At 39.2% G+C, this 25,642-nt stretch overlaps 1 protein-coding gene across 3 annotated transcripts in view; it reads left to right on the forward strand.

Moving 5' to 3' along the window:
• POU2F1 (POU class 2 homeobox 1) overlaps positions 1-25,642 on the forward strand; it is a 182,011-nt gene that overhangs the window by 82,447 nt on the left and 73,922 nt on the right. Inside the window, exon 2 of one of the 3 annotated variants that reach the window (XM_047840564.1) lies at positions 6,716-6,816. The exons of 1 other annotated variant lie outside the window; for it this stretch is intronic. Coding sequence is in view for 1 of the 2 variants with exons in the window: in XM_047840563.1 (XP_047696519.1) it covers positions 23,426-23,453 (28 nt within the window). In the remaining variant the exon portion in view is untranslated. Of the gene's footprint in view, positions 1-6,715; positions 6,817-23,168; positions 23,454-25,642 lie in introns of those variants that run through there. One more of the 3 variants, XM_047840563.1, reaches the window with a different exon arrangement.

A 25,642-nucleotide genomic window follows, 5' to 3' on the forward strand; every position in this document is an offset into this window, starting at 1 on the left:
CGGTCATGGTCTGAGCTGTCAGCACAGAGCCCAGTGTGGGGCTCGAACCTACAGACTATGAGATCATGACCTGAGCCGAAGTCAGATGCCCAACCAACCAAGCCACCCAGGTGCCCCAAGACAGGATCTTGATCTAAATTTAACTAAAATGTCCCCTATTTATTGATCCTGTTTCTAATAATCATTAACCATTCCCCGTTGCTTGGAATTTTTATCTTGACTTTCTATTTTGAAAGTTATTAGCAACTCAAAAGTATGGAAAGAGCCCAGATGTCCATCAACAGATGAATGGAACACACACACACACACACACACACACACCCCACTGGAATATTACTCGGCAGTCAAAAAGAATGAAATCTTGCCATTGGCAACAATGTGGATGGAACTAGAGGCTATTATGCTAAGTGAAATTAGAGAAAGACATATCATATGACTTGACTTACGTGTAGAGTTTAAGATACAAAACAGATGAACATAGGGGAAGGGAAGCAAAAAATAAAAACAGGGAGGGGTACAAAACATAAGAGACTCTTAACTATAGAGAACAGAGGATTGCTAGAGGGGTTCTGGGTGGGGGGGGGGATGGCGAAATGGGCAAGGGGCATTAAGGAAGACACTTGGTAGATGAGCACTGGGTGTTATACACAGGAGATGAACCCCTGGATTCTACCCCTGAAATCATTATATGCTAACTAACAAACTAGAATGTAAATTAAAAAATAAAAATAAATTTTAAAAAAAGTTATTGGCAACTCTAACATATCTTGGCTTTATTGTCTGGAGGAAGCACTGAGTTAAACTGGGTTATAGAATCATCTGCTGCTAGGTTAGCGGGTTTAGGAGTTTCATCTAAGGCTTTAGAAAGTCCTGCCATCGTTTTTGTGGAGTATGAACATTACTTCAGAGGCCAAAATTGTAATAAAGTGTTTTTTAATGGCATTCTGTGGAATCAGTTGCTTGGGGTTACCATAACCAGTGTGATGTGTAGAAGAATTATAGGACGGATGGACTGTGGAAGGTCTTTCTACCACGTTGACCCGAAGGCCTCTCTGTCTGCCGCTTTGAACCCCTGAAGGGTCACTGTTAATTTTTGTTGGGATTTGCTAATGAGTGACTTTGTGAAGTAAGTAGAACCTATAATAGAGGCATGTTGTGGAGCCTCTGCTCTCTACTAAAAATAGCACAGAAAGGGTCTGTAGGGGCTGCCATACTATTAAAAAGTTATTAACATTTTTATTTTGTCTCAAACTGTACAAGTAGAAGATTGCGTTTACTTCTTGGATAGTTTAGTCATGAGTTGACAAAGAATTTACCCTACTGAAGGAAGGAGATTCTTGTAGGAGATTCAGAGGTAGGACAGCATTGTGGAAGTTCCTTCAATTAGCTTTTTTGCGTTTAGGTAAGTAAATTCAGGCCAAGTGTAGACATGGTCAGAAAGAATCCTTTTTATAGTTTTATATTATTATTCTTATATGATTTGTATTTTTATATTTTTGCTATTATCTCTAGGCAACCTGAACTTTGTTTTGGAAAGTCTTCCTTGTATTTGCCTGTTCCCTCTTAATTACAGAGCTTTCTCATAACAAATCTTTATGTTTAAAACTAGTATTGTCAGATGCATTAAAAAAGTAATTGAGCTAAAAATTGTTTCATAATAAAAAAGAATTTTACAAAAACTCTATCAGTTGAAACCAAAAAACAGAGATATGCATGCTGAATATTAACCATTTGTTACAAACCGGAATAGTCCTTTTTCCATGTGCATTTATATATGCCTCTAGGCATAGATAAAAGTGGAATCATGCGTAGAACTCATCTAACATTCCTGTTTATATGCAAAGCACTTTACTGTGAAATATGGAAACTCTTTGAACTTTACTGACTTCTGTCATGAAGGCTAATTTTTTGGAACATAACCTAGAAATGTCAATGCAAATATGCAAGTGTATGTCTAAATTGATCAAAATAGGAAAGAATAATTGAGACTGAAAAACCTATAACTTAATATTGATCGTGCACACATAACAAGACCAAATTTTGGAAATCCCAACTTGTATGTTATGTGCATGTACGTTAGGAATTTTACAGAGTTGTCTAACATTAGGTGGCAACCACATTTATTAGCAGACTCCAATAGCTGATTTTAATTTATGAGCACCAGATTAGTAACGCTTAATCACTTACAGATATGTTATTGGTAGGTTGCTTTCAGCTTCAGATAACAGAAACTGAGTCTGTTTTAAGCACAAAGGAGTTGGCTCGGCTCACAGGACTGAGACCTGAAGCTTCGGGGACAACAGGACTGGGCTGTCCGTGTTGCTTTGCCCTCAGGTCCTTTCCCTGGTGGTTGCCAAAGAGCTGCTAGCAGCAGCCAGGAAGTGTGCTTCCTTGTTTGAGTCTAGAGATGGAGAGTAGCTCCTTACTGTTCTCTAAAGGTGAGAATAACTGTCCCGGAAAGGTCCGGGAGAGCTCTCCTGGATTTCACAGGCTAGAATTGAGGAATGTTCTGGGTTACAGTCTAGTCCTGAATAAGTCAATAGCTCGGGGGTTGAGATTAATCCTTCAGCTCTTTCCCTTGAGCCAAGGTCATTTGCTAAATGGCACTGCCCTTATCCAAATGGGGAGAGTTGGAGTGGCACCCCCTTGGACTATTAGTGTGTAGTCAGAAGTGACACATCAAAGTGAATGGAATTAGCGCCCACTGTGGAAAATAGTATAGAGGTTCCTCAAAAAATTAAAAATAGCAATACTGCTTGAGATTCTCTCTCCCTCTCTCCATCCCCTCTCTGCCCACTCCCTCTCCCTCTCTAAAATAAAATGAAAAACAATTTAAATAATAATGAGCATTTTGGGATCGGTTCCGACCCACTAGTAGCACAAAGACAATACTTGGCCATCACTGGTGTATAGTGAGAGTGGGCTGAGGACAGACCCTAAGAGAACGCAGAGCCTGTGAATCAGTCTTCTACTTAAATTTATTCTGTATTTATTTTTAATTATGAGCTTCAGAAGGCTATTCGTTTGCTCTTATTTCTTCAATTCTAACAGCCCATTTCGTATTTGATTTACCCAGTGTTTTTTCTCCATCATATCTCTCTGTTAGTCTCTGGTCACTTTAATGTCACTACCATGGCTGTTTCTTTGGAGGGCTGCCCATTATCTCAAAGGAAATAGGGAAGGAATTATAAATGTATCCTGAAGTTAAAGGAAAAATGAAATGTGTGTTTTGTAGTACATGAATGATCGAATGTGTTAGATACTAAGGAAGAACTGCATCCGAGTATGCTTTTTTTTTTTTTTTAAAGTTCTTACAAGGAGTGAGGAATGTTAAAATTCATGACTCAAACTTCAGACTTCTCCCTACCTGCATATTTGATGTCTTGGAAAAACTATTCTTTTATTATAAAGGAAGAAAGGGTAAAGTTTGCTAACCTGTGTCTGAAGACCTCAGTGATCAGAAATGAGTCATGATTGGTAATAGACTATGAATGGTAGTGAATTGAGTGTCTTAGGTACGAGGACCCTCCTCTCCTTGAGTAATCACGAACAGACCCTTGTAATTTTTACTTTGGCTTGACACGTATAGGAAGGATAGGCATGATGAACCACTGCTGGTCTCCGCATCTTTTTTATAGGCAGTGAGATACTAGCCAACGTACTCAGTTGAGGCCAGTGAGCTCTCCTTTATGTTTTATTACTAAGCTTCACTTAGTTCCAAGGAGTGAGATAAAGCATTGTGTTTTCTTTTCCTCTTTTTTTTTTTTTTAAGTTTATTTATTTATTTTTAGGGAGTCGGAGACAGCGCAAATGGTGGAGGGGCAGAGAGAGAGAGAGAGAGAGAGAGAGAGAGAGAGAAAATATCCCAAGCAGGCTCCACGCTGTCAGTGCAGAGCCTGATAGGGGGCTTGAACCCATAAAGCTGTGAAATCATGACCTGAGCCAAAATCAAGAGTCGGATGCTCAACTGAATGAGCCACCCAGGTGCCCCAAACATTCCATTTCCTATTTCATACATCAGTCTCTTCTCAGGTTTGACACTGTAAATCAGTGGTTCTCGAGTTCTGGCATACATCAGAATCTTCTGGAGGGTTTGTGAAAGCACCAGTTGGTGGGCCTCTAATCCCCAAAGTTTCTGATTCAGTAGGTCTGGGATGGGGCCTGAGCATTTACATTTCTAACAATTTCCAGATGACATTGATGATGCTGATCCAGGTACTGCCCTTTGAGAATCACTGCTGTGAAAACATTTACTTTTTTTTTTTTTAATGTTTATTTTTGAGAGAGAGAGAGAGAGAGAGAGAGAGAGCGAGCGAGCGAGCATGTGCAGGAGAGGGGGCAGGGAAAGGGAGAGACAGAATCTGAACCAGGCTCTAGGCTCTGTTCTGTTAGCACAGAGCCCAGTGTGGGGCTTGAACTCACAGACCCAACCACAAGATCATGACCTGAGCCGAACTCAGACGCTCAACTGACTGAGCCACCCAGGCACCCTGAAAACACTTACTTTTAATACAGCAAGGAACAGTCATACTGAATTTATTTAAGGAAAAGATGCATGCTATTTATTACTGTTTAGATTAGACTTTGTATTGTTTTTCTCTCTCTGGTTGTCAGCTGTTACATTAAGTGACCCACAGGGAGTACTCTCTTGAATTATATTTCTTTAGTAAAAGCGTATTTACCATTTGGTAATTGGCACCTCTTAACTTTTCACAGATGACTATTGCTGCTGGGCCAAAAGCCACTTTTGGCCTAGATGAAAATACTTTGCATTATTTTGCTTGATGATCCCAAAGGTGGGAATTTTTTTTTTTTTTGTATTTGTTCTTTACTAAGATACGATAATTATTTCATTCAGTGAGCATTGAGACTTTTTTAACCAGTCTAAGGCCAGTACAACTCCTTTGCCATTGCCAGCTGTGCGTGTTTCCATGGAAACTCCATAGGGTCTAGCAGGATCACTGTTGTAAGGACCATACCTGGCTTATTTGCATCCAGTTTAAATTGGGGAGATTTCAAAAGAATAAAAGGTCTGTAGATGAGTCAATGGACAGCCAGAAAGAGCTTGTCAGTTTATAACCATCATATCGGTCTAACTAAAGAGGAAGACTTGGGTGGGTATCCCTTACTATAGTTCATGTTTCTGGAGGGCTTTGGTGGGCATGCTAACGTCTCTATTTGTTTTGTGGATTTATTTGTGTCATTGTGTTTTTGTTTCTGCTTTTGTTTTAGGAATATCTCTTTAAATTAAATATCCTAATTTATGTCCTTATTTAAATACCCTAACCTTGGGGCGCCTGGGTGGCGCAGTCGGTTAAGCGTCCGACTTCAGCCAGGTTACGATCTCGCGGTCCGGGAGTTCGAGCCCCGCATCAGGCTCTGGGCTGATGGCTCAGAGCCTGGAGCCTGTTTCCGATTCTGTGTCTCCCTCTCTCTCTGCCCCTCCCCCGTTCATGCCCTGTCTCTCTCTCTCTCCCAAAAATAAATAAACGTTGAAAAAAAAAATTAAAAAAAAAATACCCTAACCTAATAATTTTAAAATTCTCTTAAAGAAAGTACATGTAGATCAGACTCTTTTTCAAAGAATTTTCATTGCTTTCCAGTTATAATGCAATAGAATGTCTTAGTTTTTGACCACTGTTGCAGAATTATGGCAGAAGTTTGTGTTGATCTGTACTTTGCAAGTGTTATGAGCTACTGTGAACCCCTTCTCTCACAAACATAACTTTTTCTAAAAAGAAGGCAGTTTGAACTATTTACGTATTTGACTTTGTTTGCACCATTGAGCTTAAGCCTTTGTTTCAGAGTTTCATTAATGGTTAGGACCAACAGTGAATGTATAGAAAACAACTATATGGACTAGTTACATGAGCACCGAGTACAGTTATATAAAACTTAGAGGTTATTATTAATAAGTTATGCTACTCAGTCAGTTGTACGAATTTATCCTAGTTGGAGTAATTAGGCTAATTCACAAATAGCTACATAGTACAGGTATATGGCGAATAAGAGCACGCATACCAACTCCTCCTCCTTAGTTAAGGCTGCTTGGACTTTCTACTGATCAAGGTTCTAAGATATTCTGTCAGAGTGTGGTGGCCAGCCAGTGATGGTGAATTTCCATACTTGTGTGCGCCAAATATTGACATTTCTTATCTTCTAAATCAGAATGTAGTCTTGTACCTTTTTTCCGAATATTTTACGGTGATAGCAATATGTATCAGTCTATCATCTATGAACATCTATGTGTGTGTGTATATATATATGCATGCATATATATATATATATATATATATATATATATACACACACACATCTGTGTATATATATTGAAGTAGATGCTTGTGAATTTGGAAGGAGGTAACAGGGAGTTGGGGATTTTTTAATATTAGTGAAATATACTCTTTAAAGAAAATACTAGGTAGGCTGTGTTATTCAGTTTCACGAAAGAGTAGCACCTTCTAATACATGTTCCAAGAATTCTCTGATTCACCTCCATGTTCCTAAAGTAAGGGCAGGTGCTAGTGTCCCTGTTTTGTAGATGAGGAAATAGGCACAAGAGAGGTGCCTGCCTTTATTAATCACTTTATGTTTACGCAGTTAAACACACCTGTAGTTCAGCGTTGCCCACTATGTGTAATTGTTCCCGCTTAAAGTGTTAGGTTATTTTATACGGCTTACTCAGTGTTGCCTTTTTCTCTTTTTGTATTCATAGACTGGAAAAGTAAGAAGAGCTTTCCTGCCTTTTTAATTACCAAACTACTCTCAGTTTTCAATGAATCAATTCAAAGAAAGAATGCAGTCTTTCTATACCTGGTAAATATTTTCTGCTCATAAAAGCTATTAACTTAGTAGCCTCTGATAAATCCAGGTGTTTATGATGATTACCTTTAATTTTGTGGGATGACTATAAAAAATGATTTATCATATATTTGATATTAATTCTGAAATTATTTGATATTATTGTTATGGTGGAGTGATGCCTAGAATGCCTGTGCCCTAGCCAGCAACAGAAGGTAGTCTAGAATTGGCCGTGGTACTTAGATTAGGCTCTGTTGGGTTTATTGGGGGGAAAAGGTTGTGAAATTAATGCAAATAGGGTCCATAAATATATTACTGAGTATCCTCTTTACTCAGATGATATAACATTAGCAATATTCCCTACGTGGTAGTTTAATAGAAGTACTTTGTCAGTAATAGTTTTATAAAATTAATCTAGTAATCAGAATATTAAGCCTACCTTTTACCACTTGACACATGACCTAAGTGAAGATTAGAGAGATCAAATAACTTGCTGAAGAAAATTCAACTAGCCAGTGTAGACCTGAGGTCAGAATCTAGATCAGAGGCTACATATTTTGATTCCTACTCTAGGGCCTTTAAAAAATCCTAGTTTTTTAAGTACCTTAAATAAGAATTAACATGCCCAAGGGAGTAAACAAACCATAGTGACATTTCATATGGATCTTTTGTATAGCTTAGAATGTTAATGTAGGATCAGAGAAGATAGAATGGATTTATTTATGCTACATAAAGTATTTTCTCTATTAACAGTATTAACTTAGCTACTAGGTACTAGTAAATCTTTTAGATACACTTTATTTAAGCGTGAGGAGAATCCTTGGGCATATTTTGTACCTGTTTTGCAGAAGAGGAAAATGAGGCTTAGAATGAGAGTGCTATAGCTTAGGATATTAGAAGTGGAGTTTAAACCCAGTTTTCTTGGACTTCAAAGCCCATGACCCAGCGGTGAAGCCTGAGGAATTAAAACTTAATCGTCCAGCCTATCACATGTTAACAGATGCTGATTATGGAATAATTTCCTCTCCTAATTCACCCATTCAAAAAATCTTATCATTTTAGGGACATATGGAGGGAGGTAGGGGAGAAACCATTTCGTCCTCTGTAATGATTTTAATTATAGGAATCATATTAGCTATTTTTATAATGTAATTGCAAGTTATAGGTCTTATACCCCCTTTAAAAAAGAAAGGCGTTTATAAAATATTTGTATATTCTAAACATATGCTTAACGTGAACTAATTTGAGCACGTCCAAAGGTCTGTTTTTGTGTGACTGAACATTTGTCTCCCATGTTTTTACTTATTATAGTCGATCATCAAGGAATGATTATTTTTGTAAAGTATTTTTAAAACAGATTTTTCAAAATTAGTAAAGTGATGAAAGAAATTGGTGTTACATTCAAAAATTAATACATTTCAAGTGTCTGGCTTGGGGATAAATAAAAAGTTACCATGTTAAATGGAATTGTGTAATGATGAAGATATAAAGAAAATTCCTTCTTCTTTATTTAGTAAAGTACCCAGAGTATCAGAGTTCGCCAAAACCAGGTGTATCTTTGCCTTAAAACCTGACCCAGCCCCTGAAACTCACCTTTCCCCCCCAGTCTTTGACTGATTTACCACCATCACCTGCCTGACCAAAAGAGGGTGGGGATGCATAGAATGTAGGTAGTGAGATACTAAAAATAACATTTTATTCGTAGCTCATGGGAAGTAACTTTTTTTTCTGGTAGCGTGAAATATAACTTATGTGCATTTTAATCTCTACCATTCAAAATGAGAAATGTACGTTAGATTGCCTGGTGTCTCTCTGTTTTAGGCAGTCGTACGTTAGGACTTTGTAAAAGGTGAGATACGTTGACAGATTTTATGATTTTTTAGTTAAGTTCTTTGTAACTGGAGCCCACAAAGATGGTGTGACTCGTATTGGTACTATGACATTTTGAGAAGATTACGAAGCCGCTCACCTCCCTGAATATCACTCGCAGATACTCGTCACCTGAGTAGCAAGGAGGGAGGTCAGGCAGGGCTGGGGCAGCTAATGTGGATTGAATTCCTGCTCTGTAGGGCATCTGCTAGGCACATCCACATTTGTGCTCTCGTTTTTAGTAGGGGGGTCGAAGTACGAGAAGTAGAGCCAAGAGACGAAGAAAGCACGATGTGCAAAATTCGGCCTCGCTTTTTGTCTGGATGGTCGGCCTGTTCGCCTACCATATTCTGTCATCATCTGCTTCTGGCAGCATCAAATGCTGGTGGTGATTTTCCAGGGGCTGAATCACAGTTACCTGGGATTGCTGTGGTCGTGCTTGTGTGGTCAGAAGGGCGTCAGTTTTTGATTTTTTGCCGGGGAGGGCGTCAGATTTTGAATTGGCAGGAAACTATAGTTAACAATACTGTATTACACACTTAAAATTGTTCTCAGAGGGTGGATCTTACGTCAAGGGCTCTTGCCGCACATGGAAAGATTTTTTAATGAAAAAGAAGGAGGGGAGGAAACTTGGAGGTGATGGACAAGTTTATGGCCTTGTTTGTACTCTCACAGGTGTATACTTACCTCTAAATTTATCAAATTGTATACATTGAACATGTACAGCTTTATGTAGGTCAATCATAACTCAATAAAATTTTTTCAAAAAGAGTTCAAAAGAGAAAATCTGCGTTTAAATGTTATTTAAGGATTAAAACATGAGAAAAAGGAAGCAATCAGCCATGTTCAGATACTGGTAACATTATTAAGACTCTGTTCTTACATGTACAGCAAAGGTGATTTGGGGCCTGTGGATTAAAAATTAGTTAAGGTACATAGAAATGTTTGAGAGCATCGCTTAAAATTTTTTATTGTAACAGGAGAAAAATCTTGACAGTGATATTTTTTAAATTATCAAGAGTATAATAATAATACCATTATCATTTTTATAATTCTTGATCATTTTAAAAACAATTTATGTTCTGATTTTAATTTTTAGAACAAACGTGAGAGATGGCATAAGCCCCATTTTTCAAAAAAAATTTTTTTTAACGTTTATTTATTTTTGAGACAGAGAGACAGAGCATGAATGGGGGAGGGTCAAAGAGAGGGAGACGCAGAATCTGAAACAGGCTCCAGGCTCTGAGCTGTCAGCACAGAGCCCGACGCGGGGCTCGAACTCACAGACCGTGAGATCATGACCTGAGCCGAAGTCGGATGCTTAACCGACTGAGCCACCCAGGCGCCCCAAGCCCCATTTTTCAAATGAGGAAGTTAAGGTTCAGATGTCATGTGAAGTTTCCTGGGGATGCCATAGAATGGCTGGCTCAGAGAACCGAAATTTCTTACCTCATAGTTCTGGAGGCTAGAAATTTGAGATTAAGGTATTAGGATTGGTTCCTTCTGAAAGCTGTGAGGGAGAATCTGTTTCATATCTTCTCGTCTTCCCTCTGTACATATCTGTCTCTGTGTGCAAATTTTCCCTTCCTATAAGGATACCAGTAGTATTGGATTGGGGCCCACGCTCCTGACCTCATCTTAATTTGACCTGCAAAGACCCTATTTCCAAAAAGGTCACACTCACAGATCCTTGGGGTTAGGCCTTTAACATCTTTTGAGGGGCACAATTCAACCCATAGAGGATGTTAAGTCTTTTGCTCAACGTCTCTTAAGTAGGAAAGTCAGACCCATCACATTGTAGTGCCACTAAAATCATAGTTTCAGAAGAACGTAACAGTGTATCTATAATACCAACTTTTTTTAAATTTTTATTTTTTTTTAACGTTTATTTATTTTTGAGACAGAGAGACAGAGCATGAATGGGGGAGGGTCAGAGAGAGGGAGACGCAGAATCTGAAACAGGCTCCAGGCTCTGAGCTGTCAGCACAGAGCCCGACGCGGGGCTCGAACTCACAGACCGTGAGATCATGACCTGAGCCGAAGTCGGATGCTTAACCGATCAAGCCACCCAGGCGCCCCTCTATAATACCAACTTAAAATTAATTTTCTAATAGTGTCTTTTGTCTGCGTAGGTTTTACTTAAAATTAACCGAGTTTCTAAAGTTTAATTAGAGGAGCGCCTGGCCGGCTCATTCAGAAGAGCATGGAACTCTTGATCTCGTGGTTGTGAGTTCATTCATGCCCCACATTGGGCATGGAACTTACTTGAAAAATAAATAAATAAAATAGTAAAATTTTGTGTTGTGATGGGTTTCAGGCTCTTTTACTTTGGATCATAAGTCAGTGATATACCAGCCGTGGAAGGGTGTTTGGTCCTCAGTGCTTTCGTCCGGATTCAAATCTGAACTTCATGATTTGTAAGGTAGAGCTTTCAAATGTGTGCCCCTCCAGGTCTTGAGATGTCCGTCAGAATACCGCTCAAATGGTTTCAAGTGCGTTCTGACTGTACATAATTTCACGATTCTTTAAGAATTGTTGTGTTGTCAGTGTTACTGTGCACCTTGTGATCACAGATTGTTGTGGCATGAGGTGGGCAGGGCCCCACTAGAATAATCATAAAATACTGGCAGTTTGTTGAGCTGCTCTTTTCTTTTCTTTCTTTGCTATTTTTTATTTTGACTTCAAAACGCTCTCGGTGCTTTAGTGAGTAATCCTACCAAATAAGGGCCCTCTGCTACATCGCTACAATACAGACATAAGATGCAAGAAATTAACAGTATTACTTTCCTGTCAACTAATCCACAGACCTGATCCACATTTGGCTGGCTGTTGCCATAGTGCCTTTCATAGCAAAAGAACCTAATCCAGGATCTCACGTAGCATGTCATTATTCTATGTCTTTAGTGTTCTCCAATCACAGTTCCTTAGCCTTTCCTTGAGTTTCAAGACTATGTATTGGAAAAATACGTTTTGTAGAGTGTCTATGCACTCGGGTTTATGTGATAGTTCCTCATGATTAGATTCAGGTTATGCATCTATGGCAGGAATATCAGAGGGAAGTGATGCTGTGCTCTCAACTCCTCTTTTCTGGTAGCGCACAGTTTTGATTTGTTCCTTGACTAGTGATGTTATCTTTGAACACCTGATTAAGGTGATGTTCACCAAGCTTCTCCTCTGTAAAGTTACATCTTCCCTTTGTAATTGCTTAATATCTTGTAGAGAAACTGTACATTTTTCATCATCAAATTTTTGCCCACTAGATTTAGCATTTCGACTGAACTTATTATAATGGTTTCCAAATACCGACCTTCTATATTTATTATTTGGCATTCTGTAAGGAAAATCTTTCTCTTCCGCCTGTTGATTTATATCAAATGGACTCATAAGCTGTCATGAGTAAATGGTTACAATTTATTATTTTTTTAATTTATTTTCTTCGTGTTACCCAAAATTTGACCAACGGGAGACCATTCAAACTTGCATCTGCGTCTTTTCCACATAGTCCCACGATTTAAAAAAGAAAAATGTTTACAAGTACAACATTTAAAAAGTGTTCAACACTTTAAATACGTTATTTAGTTTTTAAACTTTTATTATTGACAGTGCGCGTGTGAGCGGGGAAGGGGCAGAGAGAGGGAAAGAGACTCCCAAGCAGACTCTGCACTGTTAGCACGGTGCCTGACGCAGGCTCGATCTCACAAACTGTGAGGTAATGACCTGAGCCGAAATCAAGAGTCTGACACATAACCCACTGAGCCACCCAGGCGCCCCATATTCCCGTCATTTTTAAAGCACTTCCACTACTAATTTCTTCACCGAAACAGTAAAAGGAAAAACAAAATATAAAGTCTGAGCCTAGAAACCAAAGCCTCAGTAAAGAAGTAGAAAATGTAAAGAACTAAACAGAAATTTTAGAACTGAAAACTACAGTAACCGAAACCAGAGCCCACCGGATGGCCTCACAGCAGAGTAAAGGGGGACAGAGAGAACTGGAGGACAGAACATAGAAATTGCCCCATCTGAACAAGGAGAAAATGGAACACATAAATGAACAGAGCTGTGGGACCTGTAGGACTATGACAGAAAGACCACAAGAGGAGGAGAGGAGAAAGGGGACTGAGCTAAAAAGTACTTGCAGAAAGACTGGCTGACAACTTCCAGAAGACTTGTCAGAAGACACAGGCCTACGGATTCAAGGAGCTGAGCAAGTTCCAAACAAGATAAACCCAAAGAAGTAATAGTAAAACACTGGTAAACTAAGAGCAAAGGAAGAACCTTGAAAATAACAAGAGAGAAATGACACCTTTTTCTATGGGGAAAGATAATTCCAGAGATAATGGATTTCTCCTCAGAAATCATGGAGGCCAGGAGGCAGCGGCATGACGGTTTTTAAGTATTCGGAAAGAGCTCAAAATCCCAACTTCCGTATTTAACAGAAGCCTTCTTCGGGAATGAAGGAGAAATCAAGACCTTTTTAGATGAAGGAAAACAAAGCAAACTCGTCTCCAGTAAAGGTGTCATAAAAGAATGGCTAAAGAAATGACTTATGTAGATTTAAATCCAACACAGCATATCCAGGACTTGTGTATACCAAAAACTACAAAATGCTGGTGGGAGAAATAGAGGACGACACAGAGAAACGGAGAGATCTACTGCATTCATGGGTTAGAAGGCTCAACATAGGAAAGATCACTTCTCCCCAGATTGATATACAGGTTTAAATGTAATTCCTCTCAGATTCCCCCTGTGATTTTTTTTTTAACAGACAAGATTATTCTAAAATTAATGTGGGAATGCAAAGGAATTAGAATAGCTAGCAAAATTCTGAAAAAGAAGAGAAAAAAAATCATTCTCTATAATTTCAAGACATGTTATATAGTTGCAGGAATCAAGCCTGAGGATATTGGTTGAGAAATTAACATATTTGTCTTTGAAATGGAATATAAAACCCAAAAATAGGCCTGCACAGGTGTAGCCAACTAATTTGTGACTAAGGTACAAAAGCAATTGGAGCAAACAGAGGAAGGATAATATTTGGGACAAGTGATTAAAAAAGAAAAACATTTAATCCTCACACTAGTGAAAAACATAGAAAACCTTTAGGACATAGGACTTGATGAATAGTTCTTTAAAAAAATTTTTTTTAATGTTTATTTCTTTTGAGAGAGAGAGAGAGAAAGAGAGGGAGGGGGATGGCCTGGGAAGGGGCAGAGAGAGAGACTCACAAGCAGGCTCCACACTGTCAGCCAGCGCAGAGCCTGACATGGGGCTCGATCTCACGAACCATGAGATCATGACCTGAGCCAAAATCAAGAGTCGGATGCTTAGCCGACGGAGCCACCCAGGTGCCCCAACACTTGGTGAGTAGTTCTTAAACATGACACCAGAGGGGTGCCAGCCTGGCTCAGCCACTAGAGCATGCAACTCTTTTTCTTGGGGTTCTAAGTTTGAGCCATGTTGGGTGTAGAGATGACTTAAAAATAAAATCTTTTAAAAAACGGTAACACCAGAAACACAGCCTACAAAAGAAAAAAATTGGTAAATTAGATTTTATCAAAATTAAAGTTCTGCTGGGTGCTAAAACTTCTTTAAGAGGATGAAAAGGTGATTCTCTCTCTGCCCCTTTGTCGCTCATGTGCATGAGTGTGATAAGTAAATAAACTTTTTTTTTTTTTTTTTTAAAGAGGGAGGCACCTGGCTCAGTCCATTAAGTGTCCAACTCTTGATTTCATCTCAGGTCATGATCTCACAGCTTGTGAGTTCGAGCCCCACAGGCTCCATGCTGAATGAGGAAACTGCTTGGGCTTCTCTCTCTCTTTCTCTCTGCCCCTACCCCACTCTCTTTTCTCTCTCTCTCTCTCAAAATAAAAAAAAATTAAAAAAAAAAAAAAGAGGATGAAAAGGCAAGTTCCCAGTGGGAGAAAATATTTGCAAAGCACATATCTGATGAAGGACTATTATCTATGGTATGTAAAAACTCTCAAAACTCAACCCTACGGAGAAAAAGGAACCCTTGTGCACTCTTGGTGGGAATGTAAATTGATGCAGCCACTGCAGCAATCAGTTTGGAGGTTCCTGAAAAATTAAAAACATAATTACCATGATTCAGTAATTCCATTACTGTGTATTTACCCAGAGAAAACAAAAACACTAATTCAAAAAGATATATGCACCCCTCTGTTTATTGCAGCATTATTTACAATAGCAAAGATATGGAAGCAGCCCAAATGTCCGTTGATAATGGAGTAAGAAGACGTGGTGTATATACGCACGATGAAATATTACTCAGCCTTAAAAAGGGGTGAGATCTTGCCACTAGTGAAAACATGAACGGACCAAGAAGGTCTTATGCTAAATGAAATAAGTTAGAGAAAGACAAATATTGTATGATTTCACTTATACGTGCAATCTAAAACACGAAACAAACGAATAAACAAAAAGCAGACTCAGACCTATAAATACAGAGAACAAACTGATGGTTGCCAGAACGGAGGGAGCGGGAGGATAGGCAAAGGGGTAAAGGGGAGCGAGAGAAACAGGCTTCCAGTTAGGGAGTAAGCAAGTCACAGGAATCAAAGACACAGCATAGCGAATATTGCCAATGGTATCGTAGTAGCGTTGAATGGTGACAGATGGTAGCTACACTTGTGAGCGTAGCATAACATGAAAGCTGTTGAATCACTGTGTTATATACCTGAAACCAACGTAATGTGTGTCAAGTGTACTCAAAACACACACACACACACACACACACACACACACACACTGAAACTCAATCCTAAGTATCCAAGCAGTTCATTAGAAAAGGGAGATTTTTGTGGAGTTCTAGAAAAGTCCAAAAGAATGGAATAGACATGTCACTGAGGAGGATATACACATGGCTAATTGAGCATATGAAAATATGTTTTGTTATTAGTAGCCATTTGGGAAATGCAGATTAAGACCATCCTGAGATGTCACTACACACCTGTTAGAACAGCTAAAATGAAAGGTAGTGACAATATCAAGTGCTGGTGTAGATTTGAAGAAACTAGATTCCTCATACGTTGTGGGAATCTAAAATGGCATAGCCATTTTGGAAAATATTTCAAAATTTCTTTAAAAACTAAATATGCACTTAGCATGTGACCCAGCAATATCACTTTTTTAAAAGTTTTTACTTATTTATTTATTTTTTAATAATCTCTGCACTCAACATGGGGCTCAAACTCCCAACCCCAAGATCAACAGTCCCATGTTCTTCCAACTGAGCCAGCCAGGTGCCCCCAGTGATATCACTTCTATGCATTTATTCCAGAGAAATAAATAAAAATTTGTCCACATAAAAATATATACACAACTATGCTTTACATATTATAGATGAGAGTCATTTACCAGGCATGTCCTTTGCAAGTATTTTCTCCCAGTGTGAAGCTTGTGATTCAATGTACATCCCAAATATGAGTGTTTATAGCACCTTTTTTAGTAATAACTCCCAACTGGAAACAACCAAGTAATCTTGCAAGGTTATTATGTTGAGTAAAACATGCTACCCTCAAATGGTCATATAGTGTACGATTCCATTTGTACAGTATTCTCAGAATGACCAAATTACGAAGTTAGATGACAGATTAGTGGTTGTCAAGGATTCAGAATAGCCCCAGGGAGAGGAATGGATATGCCTATAACTGGGGTAGCAGGAAGGAGTTCTTTGTGATGAAATAGTTCTGTGTTTTGATTGCAGCGGTGGTTATGTGACCCACCTACACATATGACAGTAAAATGACATAGAACTTTTATGTCAATGTCATTTGCCTGGATTTGATAGCATATTGTAAGACGTAAACACAGTTAAGAACAAAAGAGAGAGATTATCATTGCTATAGGATTTCAGAGAACAAATAGTTCCTTGACGGGAATGGAAGACCTGAGGTCAGTTTTTGAACCTGTCTTTAGAGGATAGGTAGACTTCTCAAGAGTTGATACAGGGATGAGAGATATTTTAGACAGATTGACCGTCAGTAAATGTTGATATTATTAAAACATACTAATAACATCCAGTTAGTCGGAAGAACATTTTAGTTCAGTGGGAGAATGTGTCTTTAAATTGTATATCTCACATAGACTCTGGGATACTTGTTACCCTTGTGTTCTCACATAAATTTATGAAACCTGAGAGTGAGAGAGACATAAAAAGAGAGGACGAAATTACCAATACCATAAATGAGACATAATGGTTCAGAGGACAGATGGGAATAATAAAGCAGCATGTGATTTTGAGCAAAACAAAGCCTGTATCGCATGGATTTAAGAAATGGAATCAGAGAAAAAGTTACATTGCAGTTGTTAAAGTAGGAGAGCTCTAATATTAGCCAAAGATGTCAAGACAAATTATAGACTTGTATTAAAGCTGCATAGCCACCTGTTCTTTTTATTCCATGGGATTTCCATACTTGGTGATTATGTTTTTGGATGATCGCTTCATATTTCTTTCCATTCAATTGTAAGCATTCTGTGGCTCAGCATTGTATCCCCAGTTCCTATCCCAGTGCCTGGCAGCACCTTGTAAATATTTGTTGAATGTGCTCATGCATGAAATCAGTAACTTTGCAAAACTGTTGAAACTAGAACAAAGAAAAGACAGTTATAGAAGAAAAGAAACAGGATGATAAGATAGACTAGACAGACACATTAAATTTTTTTTTAATGTTTTTATTTATTTTTGAGACAGAGAGAGACAGAGCATGAGCAGGGGAAGGGCAGAGAGAGAGGGAGACACAGAATCCGAAGCAGGCTCCAGGTTCCGAGCTGTCAGCACAGAGCCCGACGCGGGGCTCGAACTCACAGGCTGCGAGATCATGACCTGAGCCGAAGTCGGCCGCTTAACCGACTGAGCCGCCCAGGCGCCCCTAGACAGACACATTGAGCATGACGGCACACCTTTATTAGTGACATTAAAGCTTTACAACCAAGAAATTCAGGATTGAATTCTGTGATGGTATGTTCCCTAAAGGATGCCAGGGTGTTAAATGGAGCACTAGATGAGCCGCGATGATGACCGTGGCAATGTATGTCGGCAGGGGTTAAGGAAGAGCGCAGAAGCACCAGCCACTTAATACTAGCTGCTCTCTAGTGTGGTAGCTTTCTTAACAAGCCAGCACTTAAATGACTCATTAGATGAACTGATGCCTTGAGGATCCCTGCTTGAAACACACTGATGCCCTGCAGCATGCCGAATGCCCTTCAGTACGTCTGCATATCCGCTGCTACAGTCGAGTGGCGTGGTCATCAGGATCATTGCGCGCTTGTGCTCCCAAGCCTGTTCAGGCTGGTCGTGTTTCTTATTTTAGTCACACGGTTTGAATCATTATTATATAAACTAAGGAGAAGAACAGGAAGAGATGATGTTTCTATGAAAACTTAAGTCGAATGTTTTGAAAAGATTAGATAAAGGGCAATTACTAAAAAATACTGCTAAATTGGATGTGAAAAAAAGAGCTGTAAAATATTAGGGATGAATTATTCTTTTTTAAAAAAGAAAAAGATTCTGTACTCAGAGTGCTTGGTGTTTCTTTTACGTTCCCGCCTTACGTTTAAAGAAGCTCTTCAATCTATGGGTCATGAAGTCAATGTCAAGAAGCTCTTCAATCTATGGGTCATGAAGTCAATGTCGTAGGTTGAAATCAGCAGTTAAAAAAAAAAAAAGCCTATCAGATTGCATTACATCTGGGAAGGAGCATTGTTTTGTGAAATTTTTCTTGAGTTTTTTGTATTCTTAATATTTATGTAAAATGTGCAAAGCTTGAAAAACAAAGCGTAAGAAATTGAAACTGGAAATACTAGAGCAAGTATTAAGGACATGATTTACCCAAAAAGAAGCGAAAACCCAAATTAGTGGATTCTGATTTTAAAGCATCAGGCTTTGGCCCACCATCAAAAGATTGGTAAATGAATACATATTTAAGTACTTTCTGGTAGCATGAAATGTTTAAGGTATGTATATAATGGTTTCATGATATTTATTTTAAGTTGAGCCTTTTAATTAACCAACTACAAATCTCTGTATCATGGGTATGAGTTTCAGCATACTTTATTTTACTTCTTTTCCTCTCCTGCCTCCTTGTTATGTCTTTCTCCCCCCTGCTTTCTTTGCCACTTACTGGTGTGACCTAAGAGTCGTTCTCTAGGCCTCAGTTTGGTTTTTAGGAACTAAGATTATCCTTCAGATCTCTTTTTGTTTAGCAGTGCTTACTTGCCAAATTGATCAAATAACTTCTGTCTCGGTGTTTGTCCATCTAGAGTTTTAGGAAATAGCAGACGTGCCATTTTCTTAAATCTTTTTTTTCTTAAGCACCAAAACCTCCATATTGCAACCTTAGGGGGCACCATTCACATATACTGTGATATACAGCACATAAGAATAGTGGCAGTGCTCATACCCATCACTTGATTCCGGATCGAAGAAATTTTCAGATCCTCAGTGTTCTTTTGTATTTGGGCATTAGTAAATTATTTTAGGCTGTCTGTGGGTGATGGGTTTGGGGATGAGTTTTTTTTTTTGATAAGGTAACAATTTATCATTCTTGAGATACTGAAGTATTTTTACTACCGAGCATCTGCTGAAGTAGTGTCCTTGCTTTCTGTAAACAAGCTAGTAAGGCGACCAAAGTAGCGGTGGATTTTGGAAAGAGGTGAAGACGAAAAAGGCTGTTGGTGTGCAACTGAGATTGCCTAGGAGTGAAAGCAGTGGAGCTAGGAAATGAAAAATCCCCCGGAGAGGCAGACACGAGGTGCGAGGGAACGGTTGCTCAGTTGGACATTCCCTCCCGCATTGGACTAGGTATACAGGTGTCGAGGACAACCTGTACAAGTAGCTGCTCCTCCGGAATGTCACCAGGTTGGAACTTGATGACTTTGGTAGGTAGAGTACAGGCCTACCTCAGTTCACTCATACACAAAGGATGTGTTTTAAAAAGCTACTTTGTAATTGAGTTGTCATTGTCCTCAGTTGCCTTTCTAATGAGACCTAGACTAGCCCGTGAGATCACGAGTAAAAGATTACTCTAATACAGATAGTGTTAGCCATGACCTCTGGGTCCTGGAAGAGCATTTCTTCGCCTTTTTAAAGAAAGGGCTCCAGGGTGTCTGGCTGGCTCAGTTGGAGGAGCATGGGACTCTTGATCTTGGGATCATGAGTCTGGGCCCCATGAAGAGTGCAGAAATTACTAAAATGAGAAGGAGAATGAAAAATAAAGTCTCAGTTTTAAGCATAATTTTGAAAGAGTGTGAATCTTAACTTTGCCCTTTCAGCTCCTTTTTATACTTCCACATACTGCTGTTTTCTATTCTTTTCTACCTTTGTGAACCCTGTGTGCCCACCCCTGTCCCCTGAGGCCAGGTAGGCTAACCAGCATTTATTGGACTCTTTCCAGTGCGAACAATTATTACCACACTAATCAACTCAATGAGGTGTTAAAGGAAAGCAATTGAATTGGATTAATTTATGCTGAAGTGTGAATGACTGACAGCCCCACAGACTTCCCAGAAATTCTTTTCTTTTTTTTTTTAAAGGGTATTCTTTTTAGTTTTAATTTGATATTTCGGACAGAGGACCAAATAAAGTGAACATTTGAGCTTTGGGGGAAAAGCTGTCTTCTTTTGGATCTAACTGTGCCGTGACTGGGGGAGTGCAGGGGAGGGTTAGATGGTGGCCACCCTCCCCCACTCCATCTGTAGAGGCCTGGACAACCTTCTAGTATTTAAACCTGCCTTTTAGAAGGTGCAGAGTACCTATATCAAGAGTGGCAAGTAGGAGTTTTCTTGTCCTTCCCATTGTAACAAAGTCCACTGCGTGGGCGAGGCTTCGTGTCACTCTGGATAGCTGCATCTCAGTGCAGCCTTCTTTTGCACCCCCCCCCCCTTCCTGTTCCTGGAGTGAAGACGGTGACCTTTGCAGTAGAGGGGATAGGGGTCCCTCTCTGGGGAGCAGCCCATGTGAGTTGGTGAGCCTTATGCCCCCTGCTACACAGAGACCCTGTGGGACTCTCTTGGCTTGAGGGGGGTTGGTGCTTGGTTCGTGCACTACCAGGGTCCTGCCCCTGCAAGGGTACCTTCCAGGGAACACTTCTTAGTTGGAAGTGATTGTCTGGCTGTAGCTCCAAGTCCTGCTTAGCTGATTTATGAAAGGCCAAATTAGTATAAGAAAGGTAGTTTAGAGGTGTTAACCTCATACAGCATGAAAAGTAGATGGTGACCTGAAGAGATCTTCTATAGTAAGTACAGGCAGTAAATGTAAAATTTTATGAAGGCAGAAGAGGAGAGAAAGAAAGATATACTGCTATCTACTATATTCCAATCACATTCATCATTGCTTCTAATATTTTCTCACCAAGTAGAACTTGTATAGAGCCCAATGCATTCACAACTCATTTGAATTTCATATTTTCTTGTATAATGTATTCTTGATTGTTTTACTACAAAGTGTTGCGAATTGTCATCGAATGAAATTGGTGCTCTTGAAAGATGTAGCATGTTTATCCTGTGTTGCGATGTCCCCCCCCCCCACCCCCCAGTGGCACAGCTGCCTCGTGCTCCAGTCCATGATCTAGTCTAAGAGGCACAAGCACATTCATCCGCACAGCAACCTCGTGAAAAAGACACTATCATTTTACAGGTGAGAAAATTAGGGTTCAAAAAGGGAACGAGCTTAATCTCACTGGTACTGAATGGCAATGTTAAATTTCTCCCCTAAACTCTTTCCTCATGTGGATTTTGTGATTCTGTGAAACAGAAAAACTGGCAATAGAAACAGAGTGCATATCCAAAAGTTAAGAAAGTTTTTGGTTCTGGTCCCAGCTAATTTATTGACTTTCAGAGAAATCCTTTTAGAGGTCCCTAATAGAAGTCTCGTCTTGCATTTCCACATATGCGGGTTGAGTTTAATTTCAACCTGAATGGTGGAAAAAGGGACATACAGATTTTTAAAAATCAGACACTTGGCGTGCTTGAAGACTAGTTCTAAATAAAAACAGTTATTAATGGGATAATACCCTGGAGAACTCTCCTCAGTTGTAGTGCACTCTTCTGTGTATCGGGACATACTTGACTTTTAAACACAAAATCTTTGCCACCAATTATTAGTTTGCTCACTACATTGAAAACAAGCCATTTTAATTTGCTGCCTTATTCAAGCCCCTTCCCCGCCCCCCCCCCCCCCCATGCCTACCACCTCCATGAAGGTATAACTTGGCCACAATGTGTAATAACAGCCAAGATCTCAGATTTTGGTGTCAGCGAAATCCGGTTTTAAAGTCTGACTCCAAATTATTAGTGTAAATAGTGTAAATTAGTGTAAAGTGCTTTAGCCCTCTGTGCCTCAGTTTCCTTTTTCTCCTTTTTTGTCCCCCCCAAAGAGGGTAGTAATACCTACTTCATGGGATTTTTTTATAAATCTTCTGCTGAGTTGTCTATGGTGATTACAGTGGAATGTCATACTGTAATGCCTCAAAAGCTTGGGGCTGATGTTTGCCTTGTAAATTCACTTTAAATTGAATAGATACATTCTTCAGCAAAGAGAATAAGTGTATATATTCATATACATTTGGTGAAATTTACTTAAACACTAATTAATTTCATAATTTATATGACCTATTTTTTTGATGATTGAGATTGTAAATAACAAACCATCTTCTACTTTAGATTGATTTTGATGGAGGAAGGACACCGCACAGTGGGCGGCATTTGGCTAATCTATTCTGTGAATTTGATAGTTTGAAGAGATTTATAGATAGTGAATTTCCATACTCTTGAAAATAATTTTACAGCTCTTGCACTGCTTCTGGATTTATATTGTTGCCTTGTTTTAAAGCAGGGCTTTCCCCAGACAGCGTATGTTAATATTTGGAAAATTCCCTATCAGTGGGCTAGCACCATCGTGACAGCCCTATGTTCTGCTTCTACCTTGCTAATTGTTTCCTTGGGATTATTTGGATTGTGTAGAAAGCTTTTTGCAAATCCTCTTATTACTGAAGTCATTGTTGCCAGCAGGAATAAGATTAAAGGTGCTTAAGTCTGTAGAGTTGTTTCTAATTTGTACGTGTCATTTCAGTGCCATTTTAACAGAACTCTGTCTCTTGTCTCTCCCTTCTCCCCCGGTACTATCTCAAGTTAGGTCCGAGGAGCCAGGCCATTGGAAGAAATCTCATTTTATCCTCCTAATTATTATGCTGGCACTCAGGAGATAATTTTTCCCTTCATGCACTGCCAATTAATATGCAAATGGGCTGATAAATATTTATGCAATGATTTAAATTATGCAGGGAGTGCTTTCAGTGTGTTCTGTAAATGAATTGTTCGTGGACTTCAAAGTGCTGGCTGCTGTGCTAACGAGGAGAGATTTGCATAAGGCCCTAATCACACGCATACTGATTAAGCTTCATTATGGAAACTGCCAGCTGCAATCTTTGTTTCTATTTTATTACAAAAAGGGGAACTTTTCATGCTTCAGTTGCCTTGACAATGTCAGTCCTAGCTGGTAGGAGAGACTAAAACTCCTCTGAGCAACTGAAGTTTCCTTATTCAGTTGAAGATTGCTATGGTGTAACTGAAGTTGTATTTTCCTTCTCCCCCTAATCCACTTTCCACCTCCCACCCTTGTTCTCTGAAGAACATAGTGTAGATTTGTTAGAAATAGTAGTACCTTCTTTCACCCACCCCAAACTGCTACCTGTTTCTTCCTTGCTTTGGACTGTCTGAACCTCTAGAAGATTTCACAGCAATGCTGGACTGCAGTGACTATGTTCTAGGTGGGTACCAGCACAGTTCTTTCTTATAAGCTTTAATATGGAAATAGCGCGTGTGGGGTTGACTATGCATAAATGCTTAATCGCATATGCAACCACCTCGGCGGGGGGGAAGGGGGGAGGTGGATTGAGCAGAGAAGGAGGAAAGCATTTGCAGGGCAGGAGCATACTTGAACTTGCAGTAGGTCCCTCCCTACCACTAGCTCTCCTGGTTCAGAGGACATTTTCTGTAAATAGTGTGGAGTTGGAATTCGTCTTGAACGGAGGACATTTTTGCTTTTTGGAAATATCTGTTGGGAGCATTTCACGTAGTTCTAAAAACACTCTAACTCGGAAACAAGGGATAAAGTATGCCTAAATAATATGTACATATTAATAAAAAATGTTTTACAACCTAAGGGCGAATGTCTTCTAGAAAAACCAAAGTGCATAGTGAAAAATAAGGTGGAGCCGTAGTGCAGAATGGCTCCCATAAATACTGATGCAGAGGGTCATTGCGGTGGTTGCTGCAGTGGGACTGGTGATCAGTTTCCAGATTTGAGAAACCGTCAACTTTTCAAATTTTGGCAAATATCAGCCTTTCCTTATGTTTTAAAAAATCAACTTCTCTTCTTCAGAAAACAATGTTAAGTGCTGGAAAGCCTATTTTAAAGTTTTCTCTATAGAACAGCAAGCCTTTTAGGGAGGGGGATGTGCGGCTTGATTATATAAACTGTCTTTGGTAACCGAGATTTAAAATAGATTGAGGCACTTTGGTTTTGAGACACGCTGTGGCTCACGGTGGCCCTATTTTGTGTTGAGTTTTGTCTGTGTGCACACAGTTGTTGAAACCTCTTCGGGTCACTCTGGTCACCTGGAGAGTCAGATGACATGAACTCCAGGACTTTGATAACTCACGGTTTAAAATCTTTGCAAGTGATTTTTTTTTTCCTCTATGTCATTTTTCTCACTTAAAAAACTGAGCCCCACCCCCACCCCCTGCCCACCTCCTTCACAGTTGCTAAGGATAAAATTAAATGATAGTTCTGTCAGTGTTTACACTTCCAGGCAGAAGGAATGGCCCAAACTCAAGGCAGTAGTAATATTTGTAAAGCACAATAAAAACCACAATTAAAACAAAAAACCGATGTCAAGAATTCAGTCCAATCGCAGAGCAGTTTGTAAACTGTTATTAGGCTCATGCACAGTTCAGTGTGCCCAGAGAGAAAAAAACCTTCAGATATCAAGAAAAGAACTTGTATTTACTCTTTTACAAAATCTGCTAAATTGGGAACTCAAGGAAGGAAAGGAAAATACCTTTTTGAAATATTTTTAGCATTCTATTTTAGAATTAGAAATTGTACCTCTGTTATTTGTAATTAACAGTAACTGTCATTTGAACAGTCTTCACATTGTTGTACAGCTAAGTCAGAATTTTATTTGTATATGTATGTGTATGTGTGAAGTGGTTTTGTTAAATGTCTTTGAAGCTCTTTACAATTCAATAGAAGATGCTTCGAAGATTCACACAGAATACCTGTGACATAATCTTTAATTTAGACACGTGGAAATTAGGGTATGAATTGCACAGGGACAGGTTCCTGACTTGTTAAGAGTTATGCCTACTTCTTTGTACAAAGATACATGGAAACATTGTTACCCTCTTCTGAATGTTAACTGGTTCATATTTTTCCACTTTTTTTTTAACATACATTCTAAAGGAAGCATTTTGGTTTGTTAACATTTGCTGTGATCTTTGCTGACTTTCATAAGATTTTGTTGAAGTCATTCAGAAAGCTGATTTTCACTAAGTTGTACACCTGTTCCTTTCAAACCCTAGTATGCCTTTGGTGACATTTAAATTTTTCTGGACAGTAGGGGTGAGGAAATTGTAGAACTAGTCTCATTTATGACCACAGAATATGAATTTGAATCCTTCACACATCAGAGGGAAAAACCAAAGATGTGCTAGAACTGCCTAAAACCATAAGACCAGCATCTGTTTTAAAAACTTACTAGAAAAACTATTACACGGCTTCCAGGCTGGAGATGAAATTTATGGCAGGAGGACTCTCGATTCTTTCTCGTCACTTATGCATTTGGATAAAGCAACCGTGGACAGCATGGTTGGGACTTGTGATGATTGTTTGATTTCCTAGTTAAACATTGAAATGGATGACAAAATGTACTTTTCAGTAAAAAAAAAAAAATCA

Source organism: Prionailurus viverrinus, chromosome F1 (assembly GCF_022837055.1).
Source record: "Prionailurus viverrinus isolate Anna chromosome F1, UM_Priviv_1.0, whole genome shotgun sequence".
NCBI classification, from domain to species: domain Eukaryota; kingdom Metazoa; phylum Chordata; class Mammalia; order Carnivora; family Felidae; genus Prionailurus; species Prionailurus viverrinus.